Source organism: Vipera berus (genome assembly GCF_964194415.1).
Source record: "Vipera berus genome assembly, chromosome: 4".
NCBI classification, from domain to species: domain Eukaryota; kingdom Metazoa; phylum Chordata; class Lepidosauria; order Squamata; family Viperidae; genus Vipera; species Vipera berus.
The window spans coordinates 52,850,185-52,871,431 of NC_138206.1; the positions used below are offsets into that span (position 1 = coordinate 52,850,185).

At 37.2% G+C, this 21,247-nt stretch overlaps 1 protein-coding gene across 7 annotated transcripts in view; it reads right to left on the reverse strand.

Annotated features, from left to right (window-relative positions):
• The window catches only part of SYNJ1 (synaptojanin 1), a 56,337-nt gene that overhangs the window by 14,225 nt on the left and 20,865 nt on the right, over positions 1-21,247 (reverse strand). For 5 of the 7 annotated variants that reach the window (XM_081326443.1, XM_081326439.1, XM_081326440.1 and 2 more), the window contains 13 exons: positions 19,013-19,178; positions 17,947-17,970; positions 16,593-16,784; positions 16,408-16,492; positions 14,388-14,528; positions 12,292-12,484; positions 10,853-11,011; positions 7,656-7,812; positions 7,117-7,234; positions 4,458-4,673; positions 2,711-2,789; positions 1,403-1,565; positions 410-622 (listed from right to left, as the gene is read on the reverse strand). In XM_081326443.1, coding sequence (XP_081182569.1) covers positions 410-622; positions 1,403-1,565; positions 2,711-2,789; positions 4,458-4,673; positions 7,117-7,234; positions 7,656-7,812; positions 10,853-11,011; positions 12,292-12,484; positions 14,388-14,528; positions 16,408-16,492; positions 16,593-16,784; positions 17,947-17,970; positions 19,013-19,178 — 1,906 coding nt within the window. The remainder of the gene's footprint in view (positions 1-409; positions 623-1,402; positions 1,566-2,710; positions 2,790-4,457; positions 4,674-7,116; positions 7,235-7,655; positions 7,813-10,852; positions 11,012-12,291; positions 12,485-14,387; positions 14,529-16,407; positions 16,493-16,592; positions 16,785-17,946; positions 17,971-19,012; positions 19,179-21,247) is intronic. The other 2 variants (XM_081326442.1, XM_081326444.1) reach the window with 2 other exon arrangements.

A 21,247-nucleotide genomic window follows, 5' to 3' on the forward strand; every position in this document is an offset into this window, starting at 1 on the left:
GAACTTTATATGGGCTTGATCAGAGTCACTTTAATTGATGGGCATGTACATACAGACTATTTTAACACCAGTTTGTATGTGATTTGTTAATTCTGAAAACAGCCACATCCTTACTCATAAGAGGGCGTGCACACTTACGCAACCGTATTATTATACATTTTTTAAATTTTATTTCTCCCCCTAAAAATGCAGGTTTTTTCCTCATTTGAAATGTACAGCTTCTATGTATTATATTAAAGCTGGAAAAGTTTTTGAAGTTGGTCTGATCTGGTCTGATTTATTTTTTTTTACATCTCAAAAAACTGGCATTTTAAGAGGAGAGTGTCGACTTTCTATATATCCATTGTAGGTACGGAAAGTTTCTTTGACTGCGACAGAACAGAAGTTGGATTAATAAATAAGTATCTACCTTGAGAAGACACAGGAGGTCCGGGAGTCTTATTAGGTGTCCTGCTTGGCCTTGACGGAAGAGTTGGAGGCGGACCTTCCGATGGAGTCGGGGACTGGCAGGGGCTTGAACGAGGGGAAGAGGCAGGTGAGGCTCCAAAACTAGAGCCTGAAGCGAGCTGTAGATGTTGTGGGAGGATCTCTTCTACTTCAGTGCTATAATCATCAACATCACCTTGAAATGAAGAAAAACATCCCTATCAATTGTATCGCAATTAATATCTAATGAAAATTGATATGCAGAAACATTCCACTTTGATATTACACAGTCTCAAGCAAAGTTTAATATGTGGATGTATTCAGAATTCATTTATTTTAATGTCAGTGTAATTTATTTTAATTTATTCGTTTAGGCACCTCTCAACTCCAAACTGACAAAATATATAAGAGTCATGCAAAAATAGAAATAAACAAACAAGAACTGGTGGTGCATCCAGCTAAGCAAAACCTCATACAATTTGGCAGGGACCCCAACCACCCTAATACAAGGCCTGGGACAATAGCCACGTCTTTTAAGGTTTTTTTTGGTATGCTAGCATGGTGGGAACCCTGTAGCTATTAGCAAACTAATCGCTAATTGAATTATTTGAACCCTGGCATCTTAACCATAAACAGGAGCTTAATTATTTTATACTCCTTAGTATTCTATTTGAAATTTAGGTACACTTTGGCATCTCATTCTGATAAATATATGCCAAAGAAAAGGTAATAATTTCATATAAATTGTTGTTGCTAACTTGGCCCCATAAAGAATCAGTAAGGTAAATTTAGAAAAAAGATTTTGTTGACGGACAAATTTATGAACTAAGCACAGGAATTTAATATTAGCAGATGTGAAAAATAGTTTTATTCTTATCCTAAAATTCAATAGATTCAACTGCGATATGTTGTATATTAGTAATACGTGCTGTAAGACAGCATCCACCGAACAGAATCAATCCTGAATCTGTCAAACCTTCCATATCGTAGTCTGCAGTAACTTCTACATCTTCACAAAGCAAAGTAGAACTTGTTGATGAAGGCAGCCCAATATTAACTCTCTCCAAACTTATTTCATCTTCTAAACTCTTAATCCAATCAGGGCTTTTCAAAGAAATGTTAGCAGTTTTCCCAAGTACCTGAATTTCAACCAGAAAGAACAATTCACATAATTTCTTAAAAAAATCAAATCAAAACAACCTCTCCCCCCAAAAAATGTTCTTTATACTGTAATTAAGAATAAACATGATCATTGGAAAAATTAACCTAGAAATAAGAGCATTTGCAAGTGTGCTAAATGATGATATTGTAATCCAAATTCTGTCCCTTTTTATTTGTATCGTGACATCCCTCGCAAGCAGTGGAGTTTAATATGACATAACACAGGTAGTCCTCAACTTACAACCCAAAATTGAGCTCAAAATTTCTGTTGCTAAGTAAGACCATTATTGAGTTTTCTCCCATTCTACGACCTTTCTTGCCACAGTTGTTAAGTGAATCACTGCAGTTATTAAGTTAGTAGCACAGCTGTAAAGTGAATCTGGCTTCTCCATTGATTTTGCTCGTCAGACAGTCACAAAAGATGATCACATGACCCTGGCACACTGCAGCTGTCATAAATAAGAGCCAGGTGCCAAGTGTCCAAATTCTGATCACATGTCCATGGGGATGCCAAGATGGTTCTAAGTGTGAAAAATGGTCATAAGCTACTTTTTTCACTGCCGTTGTAACTTCAAACGGTCACTAAACAAAAGGCTGTAAGTGGAGGACTACCGCTACACATTTTACTGAGGTTGAGATCATTGCGGCTAGCTGCAAAACAAAGTGGCTATACATGCAAACACATGTGGAAACCATTAGGGTAAATCCTAGAACAGGGGTAGGCAACCTCGGCTCCTTTATGACTCATGGACTTCAACTCCCAGAATTCCTGAGTCAGCAAAGCAAAGCTGAGTCAGGAATTCTGGGAGTTGAAGTCCATGAGTCATAAAAGAGCCGAGGTTGCCTACCCCTGTCCTAGAAACAACCACTCCAAACCTTCCAGTTTATGATGCTTCTTCATTCCCCTGTGTCCTAATTTACCACTGACTCAACAAGAAATATATAAATGTAAATACAGTCCATTTCAAAATTAAGTTGCAAATTTCACAAATTGTGCAAGAATGGTTTATCAAACATCTATACCTAATGAACAGAGAATGCTTAACCAAAATATAATATCACACACTCTGCTTGCACCACTATTATTTACATATGTACAAATAGGATTAGAAATGATGGTTACCTCAATACCATTCAGATCCAGAACACTCAAAGCAGAGCTGCCTTCCAAAAATGTCACCCACATTTTATCTTCTACAAATCTGTAAAGTATACCAAATTTTAAACCTGAATGGCAAAACATACTGAAGAATACTACTCATCTATGTGCTGTCTCTGCAGTTTCATTGTTTTTTTTCAACATTTCCATTGTCCAAACTGACTAGTATGATATGGCTACCGGGAACAAAACGTAGATGCAATAATATGTACAAAACGTACTACAAAGTAACAAAAATATTTATAAAAGAGAATAAAGAGAACTCTTTTGGCATTCCAATTTGGTTTGTCTAAGACCAGAACACTGAATACATAGCGACAGTTCTTAAGACATATATTGAACACAGAGTGGTAGCCTGGCTGACATACAAGACCAAGCCATAAAACTGCTTCAAAATGTTTTGGCAGGGGAAGTGGTATCTAAATATGTTAAAAATATTATTTACACATTTTGATAAGTTAAAGCAGGGGTGTCAAACTCAATGTCATTGAGGGCTGCATCAGCACTGCGGTTGCCCTCAGGGGGCTGGGTGGGTATGGCCAGGGTGGGCGTGGTCTACTGGGTGGGCGTGGCTAGAGTGTGTATGGCCCACTGGGTGAGCGTGGCCAGCTCTACATCATTCTCATCAAGGGTGCCTATGGGGGCCTGGGCAAGAGTGGAACAGATCTGAGGGTCTCTGGCAGAAGGAGGGTCTCTGGGCCAGGGCCAAGGAAGTGGGGGCCATTCCCTCACTGTTTCCAGGATGGCTTTGCGGGCCACATGAAACCACTTCACAGGCTGGTTCTGGCCCCCGGGCCTTGTGTTTGACATGTCTGAGTTAAAGTAAAACATTGCCAAGCAAAAGTGCCAACATTGTTCGGTCTACTATTCCCATACCATTGGGATTGTTTCAATACTTCTTATCATACAATATTATACTACATCACTTCTGATAAATATCCAAGGTACACTGGGGATCCTCGTATTTAAAAGCAATGCATTTTTATAGCAATACAAAGGTGTTTTCTGCTGCAGGCACGGGCAGTATAAAAGGCCTGAAACAAATGAACACATATAAGGAACTCTAAAACGCATACCTTCCATTTGTATTTTATATGTCTGCTGAAGAAAATATACAGGTAGTCCTCAACTTGCAACCATAATTGAGCCCAAAATTTATGTTGCTAAGTGAAACACTTGGCAAGGTGAATTTTGTCCCATTTTATGACCTTTCTTGCCACGGTTGTTAAAGTGAATCAGCGCAACTGTTACGTTAGTCACACGGCTGTTCAGTGAATCTGGCTTCCCCAATGACTTTGTCAGAAGTCATAAAAGGAAATCGTGTGACGCCAGGACCTTGCAGCTGTCATAAATATGAACCACTTTCCAAGTAGCTGAATTCTGACCAAATGACCCTGGGAATGCGGCAACGGTCATAAGTGTGAAAAGTGGTCCTAAGTCACTTTTTCCAGTGATGTTGTAACTTTGAATGGTCACTATATAAACTGTTGTAAGTTAAGGACCACCTGTAACTGTCTTATCATTAGTCTTATAGAAAAGGCTACTTTGGGAAGCTACTCTGAAAATTGGAATGATTTTTCCTTCTCTCCTACCCTAATCTCCACAAAATATTGCAAACATCCCAGATTTATCATTTTAACTTTACTCTAAACAAAAGATTTTGAACGTTTTTAAGAAAAGTTGCAGTATTTACAACTGAATTTGTTCTAACCTTATAAGTATAACTTCCCCATAAGTGGCAAATTTTTGAAGAAGTTCATCAATCAAATTGTCGTCAAAATAGTTATCTTCTAATGACGATCCTTTAATGGAAATCATAATAGTGCCATCAGGAGGTCCCTGAACAGCAATTACTTCCTTGTAAACTTTGTGCCGCTCTTCTGCATCAACTTCAAAAATATCTATATCAATCAGGGCAACAACAGGCCTGAAAAAATATCAATAAAAGTCATAAATTAATCCAAAGCTAGGGATCATACTGGAATGGTTTTTCAAAGAATGAGAAGCTATTATGAAAGGGTAAGTTCAGGGCTTCCGGTGGCGACACGACGCCGAAGACAGCCGTTTTTGGGCTGTCTGCTCCGCAGCTGTGTTTTTCCATCGTAAACAGCACCGATCAGCTGTTTAGATGGATTTGAAGCCCCCTCCTCGGGAGAAGAGGAGGGGGTGAGGCCCCAGGTAGGGGTTGAGCTCTCCGGGGCCGCCTGAGCTGAGAGTTCGGGCGGCTGAAGGATTGAGCCCCCCCGAAGCCTGGGTTGCTCCGAGCTGCGCAGCGCCCCTGCTCCGGGATTTATGGAGCAGAGCCAGGCGTTAGCAACCACCCCTGCCAAAAGGAAATACTTTTGATTATCAAGATGCAGGCAGAGCGGTACAGGAGGTCAAGGTGATGTGGACTCTTATCTTTACTCTCTAGCTCAATGGATTTTATAGCTTTAAAGTGAAAGTGCGCAATAAGTGAAAGTGGGGGAAGATGGCGGCTAAAACTTCTAAAGCTCTTCGGAGTGTGGGGTCTTCCCTGGTGCAACAGACCTCATTGCAAGCTTTGCTTCCTCCTGCACCTCCTCCGGCATTGACGCTTAAGGATTTACAAGATGCTCTTGGAAAGCATTCACAATTGATGTCTGACATGATGGATGAAAAGCTGAAAAAGTTGGAGGAGAAACTGGAGAAGAAGATGGAAGAGAAGTTTAGAGCAATGAGGGTGGACATGTTGTCTATGATTGAATCTGTAGCTGAATGTGTGCAACAGCTGGATGAAAAAGTGAAGGATCTCAGTCAAAAGAACTCTATATTAGAAGCAAAGGTATCAGAAAATGAAAATATAAGGGATAAAATGGACGGAGAATTGAGCCTTGCTCAGTATCATCAGATGCAGTATGCTATTAGAATCAGGGGTTTAAAGGAGAACTGTAAAGAAGATTTAAAGCAGCTGATTTCTGAGGCTCTGGAAGGGGTATTGGGCCAGCCAGCATCTGAAATTGAGGGAAATATGGACAAAATTTTTCGTGTAAATTCATGGATTGCAAGACAAAGGAAGTTACCCAGAGATGTGGTGGTCTATTTTACAAAGAGAGTAATTAGAGATGAAGTTATTCAAGCTGCCTATGATACTAAACTGGTAGTGGCTGAGCAAGAAGTCTTGGTTTTAAAAGAGATTCCTCCGAAGATTTTAAGGAGAAGGAAAGATTTTGCATTTTTAGTACAGGAACTTAAGAAATGTGATATTAAGTTTAGATGGGAGATTCCAGTTGGACTGGTGGTGACGCATGAAGGTAAAAGACATCGTCTGGTTACTGTGGCCCAGGCACGTGATTTTTATAGCAATGTGTTAAAAGCAACCCCCCTATCATTTTTGGAAGCTGTTAAGGGATACGGCGAGGGAAAGCTTCAAGATGTTGCAGACAGACAGATAGAGGACAATGGTGTTGGAGGGGATCAAGATACAGTTTCATTGGATGTTGCAGGAGGCCAGAGGAAGACGCGTGCCGCCTTAAGAAGAGCGAGACGAGAGCAAGAGCAAGACCAGCAGATAGTTATGGAATCTCCAAAGTGTATTTACAGTGAAGATGTGGGAGGGGCGCGGTCCAAAGAAGTTTTGGGGGTCATGACAGATGTGCTCCAAAAGTTTTGGGGCGTTAAGATTGCTGATTAAATTTTTAAATTAGTATCTTAATGGAGTAAATTTATCATAGAGGAGAAAGAAAGTTTTTTTTAATATTTAACACAATTTAAGATCGATGTTATTTGCTTGTTAGAAAAGTATATTAGGGTTATGGACTAAAAGTGTGTGTTGAACTAAGAATGGGTATGCAAGCTCCTAATTAACAACAAGTTGTCTTACAGACTGCTTAACCCTTTTTTTTTACTCTTTTTATTTGAACTCAAGGATGACTTGGAACTGCGAGACATTTGGTGTGATACATGCAAGAATTATTTTTGATTATGGTTTAGTTTGGTTGGAGATTATTAAGGTTAATAGATAGGCGCTTTTGGCACGTAACTGAGAATTTGTTTATTTTTTTTTCTTTGAAATTAATATGAATAAGGACTGGGATTAAGAAAATCTATTTTGAGTAAAGCTCTTTTCTGTTTTTCTGTTTTACTTTATTTGTAATATTAATATTGTTTGTATTCATTTTACATGAGCTAGAGGGAGATAGAACTAATAGTTTATTGCTGATAACATAGGGGTGCTTATGTTTGTTTTTTGATTTTATACCCTGTATTTAGCTCTGGGAAGTGGGGGGGGGAGGAGGGAATGGGGGGAAGGGATAGGGAGGGTTGGGTGGGGGTGGGGGAGGGGGGGATTAAAGTCAAAATGTATTGTAAAACTTTTTAAATTAAAAAAAAAAGAAAGGGTAAGTTCAAACCTATGGTCAGATGTTTTTAATTCTGCTCGTCCATAATATAGAAGACTTCCTGGATTCCATGTGTAAAGAAGTTTATTTTCATCGTCAAAATTGGAGTTCAAAAGATCCATGTCTTCCGCTAAAATAAAAAATAAAAAATGAGATGTGTTCTACAGACAGATTATAGGACTATAAAGGGAAACGTAAATCAGTGTGAAGGGAAATTCTCCCTTCAGTTTTGTACTGAAACATACTTTCTAAATATAATCTACAAGCACATCTTATAAATTAAAATACCAGAAGCAGTGAATTGGAGTTTCATTTCAGAGGTTTTTCACAATAACCTATGATTAGAAAGACTCTTTTAGAATATATTTAATGCATTTCTGGAATTAAAATGTTTGTATGTTCCCACATGAAAGTAAAACCAAAAATAACCATGAGTCAGATATAATTATTTCTTATAATTCCAATGCTTCGCATTTTTTGTACAGAATATTTACAGAACCAATCCTTATCAGACTACTTTGTATTGGCAATATTAAATTTCGTTATCTGACCTGATCGGTCAAAAGGCCATTTTCGTCTTCTCCACAATATCCGATCTGTCCAAGCTGGTGTACGACATTTTTCACTGGTATCATAGTCATCCGAAAATAAATCATATTTGTATGTAGGAGCAAAAGCTACTTTTCCCTCAACAAAGCCTCTAAATATCTGTAGGAAGGAAACTAGAGCATTAGGAAAACTTTAATATTATAACAATATCTTACAAAGCTACAAAGCAAAATTTTTCCTTGCCATATAAAATTTATTTATGAAATTCTGAATATTATAAGTGGTATTAAGACTAGGTAGAACAAAACATCTCTTTACAACAGAAAAGAAAAAAAATCCAAACATAAATGCTGTAGTCTTTATAAACGGCACATACATTTGAAAAAGTGACAAAAATATAATTATTAAAAACAGTCATGATATGTTTTATAAACGTTGATGTTGAGGATTTTTTATTCTTATGATCTCCATGTGTCTTCAAAGATGGAAAAATTGTGGCATTTTACAATACTCAATTGTACTCTATAATAAACTAGATTCCACATTATCAGATGCCAGTATACTGAAATGCATTTAACTGGTCTTTATTAAGTTAAAATACTGGTCTCCGTCAGTGTTAAGGTTGGCAGGATCTTAAAATAGGCTGTCCTTACCAAAGAATATGTTTTCAGGATCAGCTGAAGTTTCCAACCAGATAGTCTGAAGAAGATATACGTACATATAATTCATGTGCATGATGAGTGATCCCATAGCAACTTTCTCTTCACATCATAAAGGTTAGTCTGACTGAATTTATACATTGCTCGTCTCTACTATACCACTTGAAAGAAAGCCATCAAAAAGAGGTGTGTCTCTTTTTTTGCATAAAGAATTTGCAGACTGAAAACTAAAGGGAAATTAGAATATTTAACTTATTTATCTGGCTGTTACCTATAAAGGCCTACACAGCATAGGACCTGGTTGCTTGAGGGTCCGCCTTTCTCACACAGTATCTACTCTGCTTGATTTTATCTTTCAGAGTTGGTGCATCTGAGGTTCCTTCAATTAACCATCTATTAGAACCCTTGGAAAAATACATTCTCTGTAGCACTGTCTACCCATTGGAAATGAGGTTCCTCCTGAGATCTGGATGGTCCACATTCTGCTGTTGTTCAGAATAACCAAGACAACCTGACCCTTCACCAAGGCCTTCGAGAAGCAAGAGTGAGACCCACCCACCCCCTTGCCAAATTTCCTCTGGCTTCTTGTGCCTATTATCTTTATCTGTATTAATTTTATTGCATTTTTGATTGTTGTGAACTCCCCAGAATTATTGGAAACTGTATTAGCATACAATTTTAATAAATTATTATCCCCTAAGATATCCTATTTGCATATCAAGCAGAGTGGTGATAGTAGAGATTGATGTTTCTTTTAAAAGAATACAAGCAATGGAAATGATAATTTTTCCTTTCATCATCATCATCATCATCATCATTATTTTATGTAGACAATTTATTTGCTTCGCTTTATTATTCTTATTATCTCTGAATCAACCACTAAAAATGAAATGGAATTAAAGTTAAAGAGAAACGTATTTCATGGGACGTATTAGGGAACGTGGTTTGAATTTTTTATTTCTATGCTTTTGTTCTCTTCAGCCAAAAGAGAAATCCACAAATGTTCCAATGGCTCTTCTCTCTCAGTGGCTTCCGTAATTTTACGCTTCATTTTATTCCATAACTTTACGCTTTATTATGTACAATATATCTCCATTTGTACTGCACATTTGGGCTGAATAATCGTAATAGTCATTTTTGACCATCTTAGAATCAGAACACAGCTGGAAGGGACCTTGGAGATCTTCTAGTCCAACCCTCTGCTCAGGCAGGAAACCCTATACCATTTCAGACATGTGACTGTCTAGTCTCTTCTTAAAAACCTCCAGTGATCAAGCACCCACAACATCTGAAGGCAAGCTGTTCCACTGGTTGTCCTCACTGTTAGGAGATTTCTCCTTAGTTCCCGGTTGCTTCTCTCCTTGGTTAGTTTCCATCCATCGTTTTTTGTCTTGCCCTCTGGTGCTTTGGAAAATAAAATGACTCCCTCCTCTTTGTGGCAGCCTCTCAAATATTGGAATACTGCTATCATGTCTCTCCCCACCCCCCACCCCCAGTCCATCTTTTCTCTCGACTAGCCAAACCCAAATCCTGCAACCAATCACCAAATGTCTTAAGTCTCCAAGCCTTTAATCATCTTAGTTGCTCTTCTTTGTACTTTTTACTAAGTCTTATTTGTATTCAGCTTCCATTGGCTGAATCCAATGGATACACTAAGCATCAAGAAAGCAAGTTTTAAGCAGAACAAATACATTCAAGTGATACTTAATTTACCAATGCCACATATACAATAAATGCAATTTGGTTATGACCGGAGCTTACAGGATGTCTTGCAGATAAGATAAGAAATATCAAAAGGTTCGTTAATATATATATAAAAAAGAGGTTCCTAATGGCCCAACAGCAATGAAAAATAAAAGCCTTTATGGTAAAAAAACAACAAAAAACCCTAATATTTTCAGGTTGTGCAAAATGAAAGGAGACTAGGCTAAGGTTTTCTCTGTTTGTGCAATAAAAGGAGGTTCTAGACCAGGGGTGTCAAACTCAATTTCATTGAGGGCCGCATCAGCATTGCGGTTGCCCTCAAGGGGCCGGGTGGGTGTGGCCAGGGTGGGTGTGGCCTACTGGATGGGCATGGCTAGAGTGTGTATGGCCTACTGGGTGGGCGTGGCCAGCTCTACATTGTTCGCATCAAGGGTGCCTATGGGGGCCTGGGCAGGAGTGGGACAGATCTGGGGGTCTCTGGCAGGAGGAGGGTTTCTGGGCCAGGGCCAAGGCAGTGGGGGCCGTTCCCTCACTGTTTCCAGGATGGCTTCGCAGGCCGCATGAAACCACTTCGTGGGCCGGATCCGGCCCCCGGGCCTTGTGTTTGACATGTCTGTTCTAGACACTCAAATACAAACTGAAAACCTCCTATTTACAACACATACATATTACTCTGGGACAGAAAATAACTGATACAACCCATCGGACTAGTAATACTTATAAAAAGCCAGATAACTAACCAGCCTCTGATACTGAAGATTTTAACTTATGCATCACTCAACAGTTAGCAGCAAAGAGGAAAACCATATATCTTTAAAGGAAACGTGCAATGTTACCTGCCCTGCATTTTTCTGACTAACAAGTTGATCTCCTGCAATAAGAGCATCCCAATTCTGCTGCCGAATTAGTTCTTTTACTTCCTCATTAGGAAGATCGATACGATAATTAAAATCACCACACCAAAATACATAGTCATGTGAAAACAGCATCCTCCCCTGAAACACAAGAAGAAATCAGTGCAGCCACTTTGAATTTGGGTACAATAAATATTTGTTATTAAATTACAGTACAGGTTGTCCTCGACTTACAACAGTTCATTTATCATTCATCATTTCAAAGTTACAAGGGAATTGAAAAAAGTGACTTATGATTTATGATTTGTTTTTCACACTTACGACCATTGCAGCATCCCATGGTGATATGATCAAAATTCAGACGCTTGGCAACTGACTCCTATTTCTGACGGTTGCAGTGTCCTGGGGGCATGTGATCACCTTTTATGACCTTCTGACAAGCAATGTCAACGGGGAAGCCAGATTCACTTAAGAACTGTGTTACTAACTTAACAACTGCAGTCATTCACTTCACAAGCGTGACCAAAAAGGTTACAAAATGGGGCAAATTTTACTTAACAAGTGTCTCGCTGAGCAACAGAAATGTTGGGCTCAGATCGTAAGTTGAGGACTACCTGTGTATGCAATACTTGCATTCAAAATCTTTTGTCAATCTCCATCTGAAAGAAGAAATACTTAGCTAAATTTCACTTTTGCACCTTCTTGTTACCGCCCCACCCATTTCAGTACATATTTCAGAGGCTTTTTTTGTTTCTCTGCAACTGACAGCAGCCAGAATACAGGTAGAGTGTTGTTTCTGCCTCTACAATCCTTTATCAACCAAAGTTTATCACAGCATATCACTACAAGACTTCAGAAAAAAATCGTAATTATTTTCAACGAACTGATTTAGATATTTATTCTATTTACCTTACTTAGCCTGGCCCTGTAAGTCCAATTACAAGGCTAATTTATATTCACTTGTTAGATTGGCACATGCATATCACAACTATTCTTCTAAATGTTGGAGAGGTAGTCAAAAAGGAATATATTGTGAGCATTCCCTTCAGGGTACCCAACCCAACTGCCAAAACCAGGTTTTGATCTTTTTTGCTATTGAGATAAATCATAAAACTCATCCAAATTCAATAAAATTGTGGTTCCTGTCTTTGATGTCTCACTAATTTTATATGTGATTTTTCCCAATATAATACATCTTATTAATCTGTAACTCAATGGTTATGTTACCTAGAGTTTTCCAATGTTGCATTAAGCTTTTTTTATTTTTAAGCTTATGATTTGGTCCCATAAATAAAAGCAGTAAACCTATTTTGTGGGAAGTCCATGAATCACAAAAGAGCCAAGGTTGCCTACCCCTGGTCTAAGAGGTCCCCAATAAATGTTAGACAAAATCTGAATTAGGGGATTTAATTTCACCTTACCATTGGGAAGCTCAATTTGCGACATATTTCCACAAAATCTTCATTTCTCTCTTTGACTTGTGACTGCCCTGCAGCAAAGTGACTGCATACAAAGCAAAGACTGGATGTATGAAACAACATTCGGATAGCTACTGCACCCTTATTACCAGTAGCTCCTCCCATACCAGTCTTCACAGTATCTACTGCGACGTCCCTAGAATGAAAATAAAAACAAGTTCAATAAGCTAGTCAAAATATGTAACTTTCATTTTTTGTTCATGTTTTCAAAGCATGTAAGTCTTATCCCTGGCAAGTAATTGTAACTGTCATAGGTGATCATATTCTATCATCATGAGTATGTTCAATTGTCCTGCACCATGATATTCATATAATAGTATAGTATTTTATCAAGACAAATATTCATTCTTACATCAGTTTCAACCTGGATTGGGAACATTTTGAAACCAAATATCAGAGAGTATTTGAAGAGTTTAATTTATGAGAAATAAATTTTTCCACTTTCTAAGTGAGCTTCTCCCCGCCCCGCCTGAAAATATATTGCTACAATATATCAATGGATAGCACCTTAGAACAATTGTAACTATAGCCAACTTGACATTAAAGCAAAATAACTTTTTTTCCTTCAAAAAAGGGAGCTTGCTATTATAACATAAAAAACATTCTAAGAATTAATTCATTATAGCAGTGGTCCCCAACCTTTTTGGCATGAGGGACTAGTTCAGTGGAAGACTATTTTTCCTCAGATGGGAGGGGGAACGCGCAACCTAGATCCCTCGCATGCTCAGTTTACAGTAGGGTTTGTGTTTCTGTGAGAATCTAATGCCTGATGATCTGAAGTGGAGCTGAGGTGATGACGGTAGCACTGGCGAGCAGCTGCAAATACAGATGAAGTTTCGCTTGGTCGCTTGTCCGCTGCTTACCTCCAGCTGTGTGGCCCAGTTCCTAACAAGTCATGGTCCGGGACCGACCCTTGGCCCAGGGGTTGGGGATCCCTGCATTATCCGGTAGTATTTAAACCAAAACAGGATATATTAGAGAGCTTTCCCTTCAATTATGAAGGTTTTGAACCTTCTGTATCAAGTTGTTAGAAGACCTTCTGCCTGGATTTCTGAGGCTAAAAACCCACCTTTGTACTCTACAGATATTCCAATCTTCCTTGCTGCTTTCTATGAATAAATGTTTGCTTTGCTGAATTCTATTATTTACTAACTTGTTACTCCCATTTCTTTCTCACAGTAAATGTTTTATCTTTCTGTTCCTATTTGGGATTCTGAGAACACGCCAAAGGCTAAGCAGGCATGATCAGTCACAAACACTGTTTTGTCAAAATGCTAAACCAATGAAGTTCTTCACTGCCATCCAATTTAGTCACTCTGGACATTCTCTACCACCTTAATTCTATACTGTGTTTTTATGGACAGAGAGATACATTTTCTAGGGATTGCTAAAGAGCTAATGGAGGGTAAAAGGTGACGCAAAATGCTATGAATTTACTGTGATGCTGTGACTTTACTTGGCACACACCAGCTCCTTTTAAACGACAAATTTAAGAAATGTAAAAGGATTCTGAAATTAATCAGGAAACTGAAACTATCAGACCGCAATAAGCTTTTCCCACCAATAGAAAAGCAGTGAGGACAAGGAAATCAAGTTAAATCAAATCCAATTTGATGTCACAGCAAGGATTCTATGAGAGACATATAGTAATAATCTATTTGATACTAGCAGATTCCTAACTGCTCTGACACACTCTAAAATGCCCTACTGAGTGTCTCCTGCCTCTCTATGTCTCTTTCTCTCTAGAGAGCTTATTACAGTGCATTTTATACAGGAAAAAAATATTTCCAAGCACATACGAAATAAATTGCACATAACCACTTTTTTCTCTTATAAGTTGCTTTTGTAAGTATAAAGACATAAAAATTTGATTGTTGTCACAAAAAATGACAATAGGATAGGAATATTCATTATCTGTGGTTATAGTTATAAGCTGTCTCATGAAGGTTTTAATACGTAACTGAAATACACACACACACATCAATCAAGAGGGATAAAATGATCTAAATCAGTGGGTTTTAACATGTCAGGGCATTTACCTGATAAAAGGGGCATGCTGAGGTCTGATGAATACAAAGAGGCACACACCCACCAGTTGTTCCGAAGCCAAGAGAACATATTTGTAATCTCTTGAGATCGTCTTCTGCAGTTCAACAGCCCATAACTTCTGATTAGTTGTACTGCCAGTGTAGACAAGATAACATTTTAGTTTTTATAGAACCTGTACATTTATTTTTTCTGAAAATAGTTAAGTTCTTTAAAAAACACCCTAAAATTGAAAAGTAGGAACTTGTAGCAATACAGGTAGTCTGCCAATTTCAACAGTTCATTTATTGAACAGTTCAAAGTTACAAGGACACTGAAAATGGGTGAGATCATCTGATAATTTTAAGTGAAGTGTCACCAGTATGCTGAGGATACCCAGCTATACATCTCAATCCCAGGCTGCTTGAATGATGGCCAGGGACATCCTGTCCCAGGGCCCGGAGGCTGTTGGGGCCTGGAAGAAATGTAACACTCTTCAGTTCAACCCAAGCAAAACGGACTAGCTTTGGGTGTTTGGATCTTTGATTGCTAGGAATGTTTTACCTTTGGTTCTGGATGAGGTGGCAGTACCTCAGACAGACTTGTTACAAAATCTGGGAGTACCTTTGGAATCACAGGTCTTGCTCAAGGAGCAGGTTGCAGCCATGGCTAGGAGGGCCTTTGCATACCTTTGAGTTTTGCACCAGTTATTTACTCTTTCCTGGACTGGAAGCCCTGCCCGAGGTCACTCATGTCCTTGTTACCTCCTGTTTGGACTACTACAATGTGTTCCACATGAATTTTCCCCTGAAGAGCATTTAAAAACTTCAACTGGTGCACAATGCAGGAGCATGTGTGGTTAATGGTACCAGTTATTTGGTGCATATAATATCACTGCTTCATGCGCTGCTTTGGTTGTCAGCATGTTACCTGCTGCAATGCAAGCTGGTAATTGTCACTGTTAAAGATCTCTATGACTTGGGACCAAGTTACTTGAGGCACTGCCTTTCCTCAGTTGCTTGTACCTGTCCAATCTGGTCCATCAGGATAGGTATGCTTTGGCTCTTGCTAGCTAAAGAATGCTTGTTGGTAGGGCCAAATATTTTTTCCTTTTTTCTTCCATAGTGATCACCCTATGGGACATTTTCTACCCGGAGGGGCTAGGATGGTCCCAACACTGCTGACCTTTTGTAAGGCACTCAAGATCTGGTTTTATTCTTGGGCCTGGAGCCCCGAGTGTGTAAAAGGTGTGTAATCTCCTGCCTCTGTGACCTCTGTTGACCATGTTGTTTTCCCTCTGCTGCTATATATTTTAACCTTTGTATTTCATTTTTGTATATTTATTATGTTATTGCTTTTATTATACTTAATTCCTGTTCACCGCTCAGAGTAATTTGTTGAAACAGGTAGCTTTACAAATCGGATAGATAGATAGATAGATAGATAGGTAGGTAGGTAGGTAGGTAGGTAGGTAGGTAAGTAAGTAAGAAAGAAGAAAGGGGGAGTGCTGTCTTTCAATCCACCTTGACTTTTGGCAATGCTTGGACAAGTCTGCAGTTTTCTCAGCAAGATTTCAGAAGTGACTTGCTATTGCTTTCTTCCCAGGGCTGAGACAGAGTGACTGACCCAAGGTCACCCCGCAGGCTTTGTGCCTAAGATAGGACTAGATCTCTCAGTCTCCCAGTTTCTAGCCTGGTGGCTTAATTGCTACCCCAAACTGCATTTCGATAAGAAAGCATACTCATGGTGAATTCCTATTTGCTCCTTGTGAAGTAGCTATGTACATTCCATTTGTTTAAAAAGCAAGTTGTGATAGTTTTCAGGTAAGCATCCATAGCAACTGTCCGGACTTTTTATAGGAAAAAAGCTGCAGAATATTGACAGCAAGGATTCAGAATAGGCAAGTTCTGTATCAGGGACAAGTATTGGCATTTGATTTTAGGTTCTGAATTATTCAAAATCGTTCTTTCATTTTTGAAAATATCTTAACAGTTTGGCAGTTTAACTGAATATTTATAAAGCAGTGGCACCTACCTTGCACTCACAATGTTTCCTGCATTTAGCTCTACCATTTCTTCAAACCCGATGGCGAAGATGTCGATAGGTTTGCTCTTTCGGTCTGAAATTCAAGAGTGAAAATTATGGCAATTGCTTTAAAGAATGAAGATTCAAAGTGAATAAAAATAAAGTAATAGTAATAATAATACAACTAGGATTACCCTGGAATTCACTGATGCAAGCTATCTTCGGTGCATCCAAAACCCAGTCAGTCAGAGTTTGGTTTCTAAAGGCAATGCTTCGAAATTGCTTTCCACCATTGACATTCCACGTTCCAACACAAATTCGAATTTTTTTGGGTTTTGAATATTTATAAAAGTTCTCACACATGCTCTTCAGTATTTTTGCCGATGCTATAAAACATAGGTTTACAGAGAAATATTTTATTTTGTAAGTAAATTTTCAAATTTCCAAGTCAGCAAGCCAGAAGTATTAAGCTTTAAAAATAAATGAACAACAACAACAAAAAAGCATTCAAAAAAGCAAGTACACTTCTCAATTAAGGCTTTATCAATTTTTCAAGTGATAGTTTTACATAGACACAGTAATAGCTCAAAGAACTGACTTCTGAAGCATGTTTTAAACTAGAAATTCTTAAATCACACTTAGTGATGTTTAAAAATCTCCATTATATTAAATATCTGTGGTATGTTGCTTAAGATTTTTTGAAATTAGCAGATTCACCATTTATTTTATACAAACACAAAATAAGTTTATTTGTTGTGACTGTATCTGACCATGTGTTTGGGTTCTCCCCACAGTACTTTCTAAGAGCCACCACCAGATGGTTTAGTATTTGTTTCTTGAATTGTCTGACTGCTGCTAAGATGAGAAACTAAACCTTTGATTCTCTTCGTCGTAACAGACAGAATGTTAAAACAAATTCTAAGTAAGACAGTGATGGCCATTTGAGATGTAAAGCTCAACAGTTACTTATTTATCTTGCTTACAGCAAGTAGCACAATGTCAGCTGCTTTCAGTAACTAATGATTCAGCAGTATTTTTCTCATATCTTGCACTTTCTTGGTCTTAATGATGACCAAGGATGTCCATCACTTCAGTTCAGTTCATAAGATGTTTTTACCATTTTGGTTGGATAAGCATGATGGAAACGCCATAGAATCCAAATTTATGTATTTCAAAATCTGACGTTTAGCAGCAAAAAAATTCTCTATCTTGTCCTTAAAAGTGTTAATTGTAAAATATTCCCCAAGACAACCAGGTCTCATGACATTATTGCTAAGAATGAAGTGTCATTCTTTAAACTGAGGATTATTAATTCCATTTTTTTCATAACAGTAAAACCAAAGTTTATACTCTACCAACTCTACTTCCGTTTTACTAGTGACAATGTTAAAATTAAGACTGAATATATCTGAAACTAATGGACCAGAAATAGTTCCAGTTATAAGAGTGCATAAAATACTCTGCATGCATTTCAAGAAAACAAAAATATCCCAAAATTATTTAACATTATCATTCCATATATTGATAATTATGGGTGCTATACTCTACCTGATTGCAAAGTTTGCTCTGAAACTATGGATGCAATGAGAAAGGAAAGAAAATGAATTAAATGAACATAGATGTTACCAAATTTTATTGGAAGATTTCCAGGATACCTTACACAATGTTTAAAAGTTAGAAAAAATTATTATACAAACACAATTTCCTAATCTTTTAGAGTTTTGCACATAATATAGTTATCTATATGTCATGTAACTCTAAAATAGCTGCAAATTTAATTAACTAATTAATTAAATTAGTTAATTATAGCTGCAAGTTTAATTAACTAAACTTATTATTGACTTCCAGAAAATGTAGACATTTATACTTTAAAGTACAAGTATAAATAGTTGTTATGCACAGGGAGTTGCAAACAGTAGATTTGCTGAAGAAAAGGGATTTTTATATAGTCTATTCATGCATACACTTGATATATAATTTATTTATTTATTTATTTATTATTTATTATTGGGACTTATATGCCACCCTATCTCCCGAAGGACTCAGGGCGGCTAACAACAAAACACAATAATACAAATGTTTTAAAAAAAAGATTAAACTAACAAGCCCCAGTGATAAAATATTAAAAACATTTAATAATAATAAATGTGGGGTTCCTTTATTTTCTGAGGTTCTCAAAAATAATCTAACCTAACCTAACCTAATCTAACTGCTAAGCTTGTAAACCGCCCTGAGTCTTCGGAGAAGGGCGGGATATAAATGGAATTAAAATAAAAAAATAAAAAATAAAAATAACCAAAGAACAGGAAATTACTTAAAAAATAATTTCTACAATAGTATGAATCTGTGTACTGAAATAATACTGTGCATGGATTATAAAGCAATTCTCATACTTGTACAAAATGTTTGCAAGAAGAACGTATTTTGGTTTTGTCTTTTTTCCCCCCCACACAATGCTCTTGCAAAAAGGATATTTTATTTCTTTAGATTTTGGTGCTGCCCAACTCTAAATTGACTTTGGGCAGCTTATCTTCCACATGAAAAAGTGAAACTTTGGAAGCAATCAGTTTTATTAGCAGCCATACATATTAAGAATCTAGAAATACATACATACCACGTAAACTGCTGGTGGTTAAGAGAGCCCGTGCTTTGTCTGCTAAATCACTATTTAGGGTATTGCCCAACAGCAACACATCAATAGCTTCCTGCTTTGAGCTATCAAAAAAGTTATTTTGAATTGTTCTAGTCACAGAACGGGCACCATCCTTCAGCTTCCCAGCCTGGTATGGTAGAGAGGAAAATGTATAAATATTTTATAAGCTATTTATACAAATTTGGCAAATGCACATAATGTGGTTCTAAATCAATTTACAGTCTTCTATTAAATAAATTAGTTTTAATGGAGTATTAAATTCAGTTATTACAGGAATTTGCAAATCCATACATTTTTATGCTGGGATAAGATCAAAGACAAATATAAAATACTTAAGAAATACAAACCAAAAACTTGTCTAAATGGGTGTGACAAAAATTACACACGAGTAGTCATGCACATCTTGCATTTATGAAAAGTAAAATACCCTTCTATTACTAAGCTATTTATTTAGCATATGCTGTAGAAACTATTCTTAAGTTTCTACAGCAACTAGTTATTTTCAGACTTTTTCTTAGTAGGATTCTGCTTGTACTGGAGAAGAGAGGAAGGCAATGGTATTCCACTTTTTCCCCTCACGGTGATGTTATATCTTTATGTATTTCATCTCCTTTTTTACATTTACCACACTTGTGTGAATTTGCTCCCCTCACTCCTGAGAGAATGCTGCATGTTCTCTCAAACTATCTTTCATTTCACTCTTGCCCTTTTGCTTAGCTGAATAAAGATGGTTTATTTCATTTCACTCTTGCCCTTTTGCTTAGCTGAATAAAGATGGTTGCCTAAAGCTAAAGTGTGTTAGAAGCTACATATTGTCAGAGGTGGTTTTGTTTGAATATATGGGCTCTCTGAAGAAGAAATAAATGCGTTCAATCCGAATGGACAACTTTAGTCTCACTATGGCACTGGTATTACAAAGTAATACTGCAGGAAATTAGAAGAAGCAGGAAAAGAAATTTAGGATATATTTAACTGCAAGACGAGGAAGATACAACAAAAATTTAATGAACATTACATAGCTTAAAAGAAAACCCATGTGCCATTTATAATACTTTGGTTTTCTTGGGAGGGGAAAAGTGCTACAGTTAAAGAAAGTCCTGAAGTGATTTCCCCATCCCATATAAAAAACATTGTTTCTGAACAGTCCTTTAATAGCAAATAGGTAAATAATATGTTTCAGTTTGAGGCTCTAAAATTATCACTGAACTACAGTCGAAAGTGAAGGGTGAGTTTTGAACTATCATGGTGCCTTATTAGGGTTATAACTAAATTTACAGGACACAGAATTGATTTTTTTAAAAAATGAAAATCTGTAGGACTCCTTTGGTTATGGCTCTGGCAGCAGTGTTTGGTTGAACTGAGCACAGTGAATGTAAGATGATATGAAAATTAACATTTATATGGAAAAGAATGAGGAACTGAACTGAAAGTCCCAAAAAAGGAAACTGAGATGGGCTACTTCCTCCTTGGAGATAAAACACATTTGAAAGACAATTGCAATAAATAAAGAATACCCTGCGAGGGCATCTACAATACATATTGTCACAGGCAGCACAGAACATCGACATTGTAAACTGCATCGGATAAGCGTGGATAATTTATTTATTCATGGATGTGTTTAATTCTGTTCTCAAAGTTTGATGGCTTGGTTTAGTGGCTATTGAATAATAGAATCTCAATTAGACACAAGCACAATAGGAAACATTCTGAAAATTACTGAGTGAAAAATTATTGTTAGGAACTCAAAACAAATTTAATGGTGTTTGGGGTAATCTGTATAGTTAGTATCATTAGTAGTTAATTTATAATGTGTTAAATTATTGAGAAAGTACCGTATAAGATAAAACAATATTTGAGGAATAGGGAATAGCTTATCTAATGGATATCTCTGTAGCGTCTCAGGTAATACTATTTTTAAAGATTAAATTAATATCCAGATGTTTTTGAAAGTTTGGGTGAATTTTAGGAGATATCATATTGCACTCGGAGCCCTACTCTGTCCCAAGAAAAAAAGGGGGGTGGCACGCAACTATGGAAAACAAATAGTGGCTCTGATTTCATAAATGGACAGAACCCTTGCTTTTCTGAAGATCTATTTCATCTAATCAAATATTAATTTTGTGTAAACATATTAAAAATAGAGTTGATCACACAAAACTGCAGTATTATAGAGCAAGACGCTGATTATCCACTTCT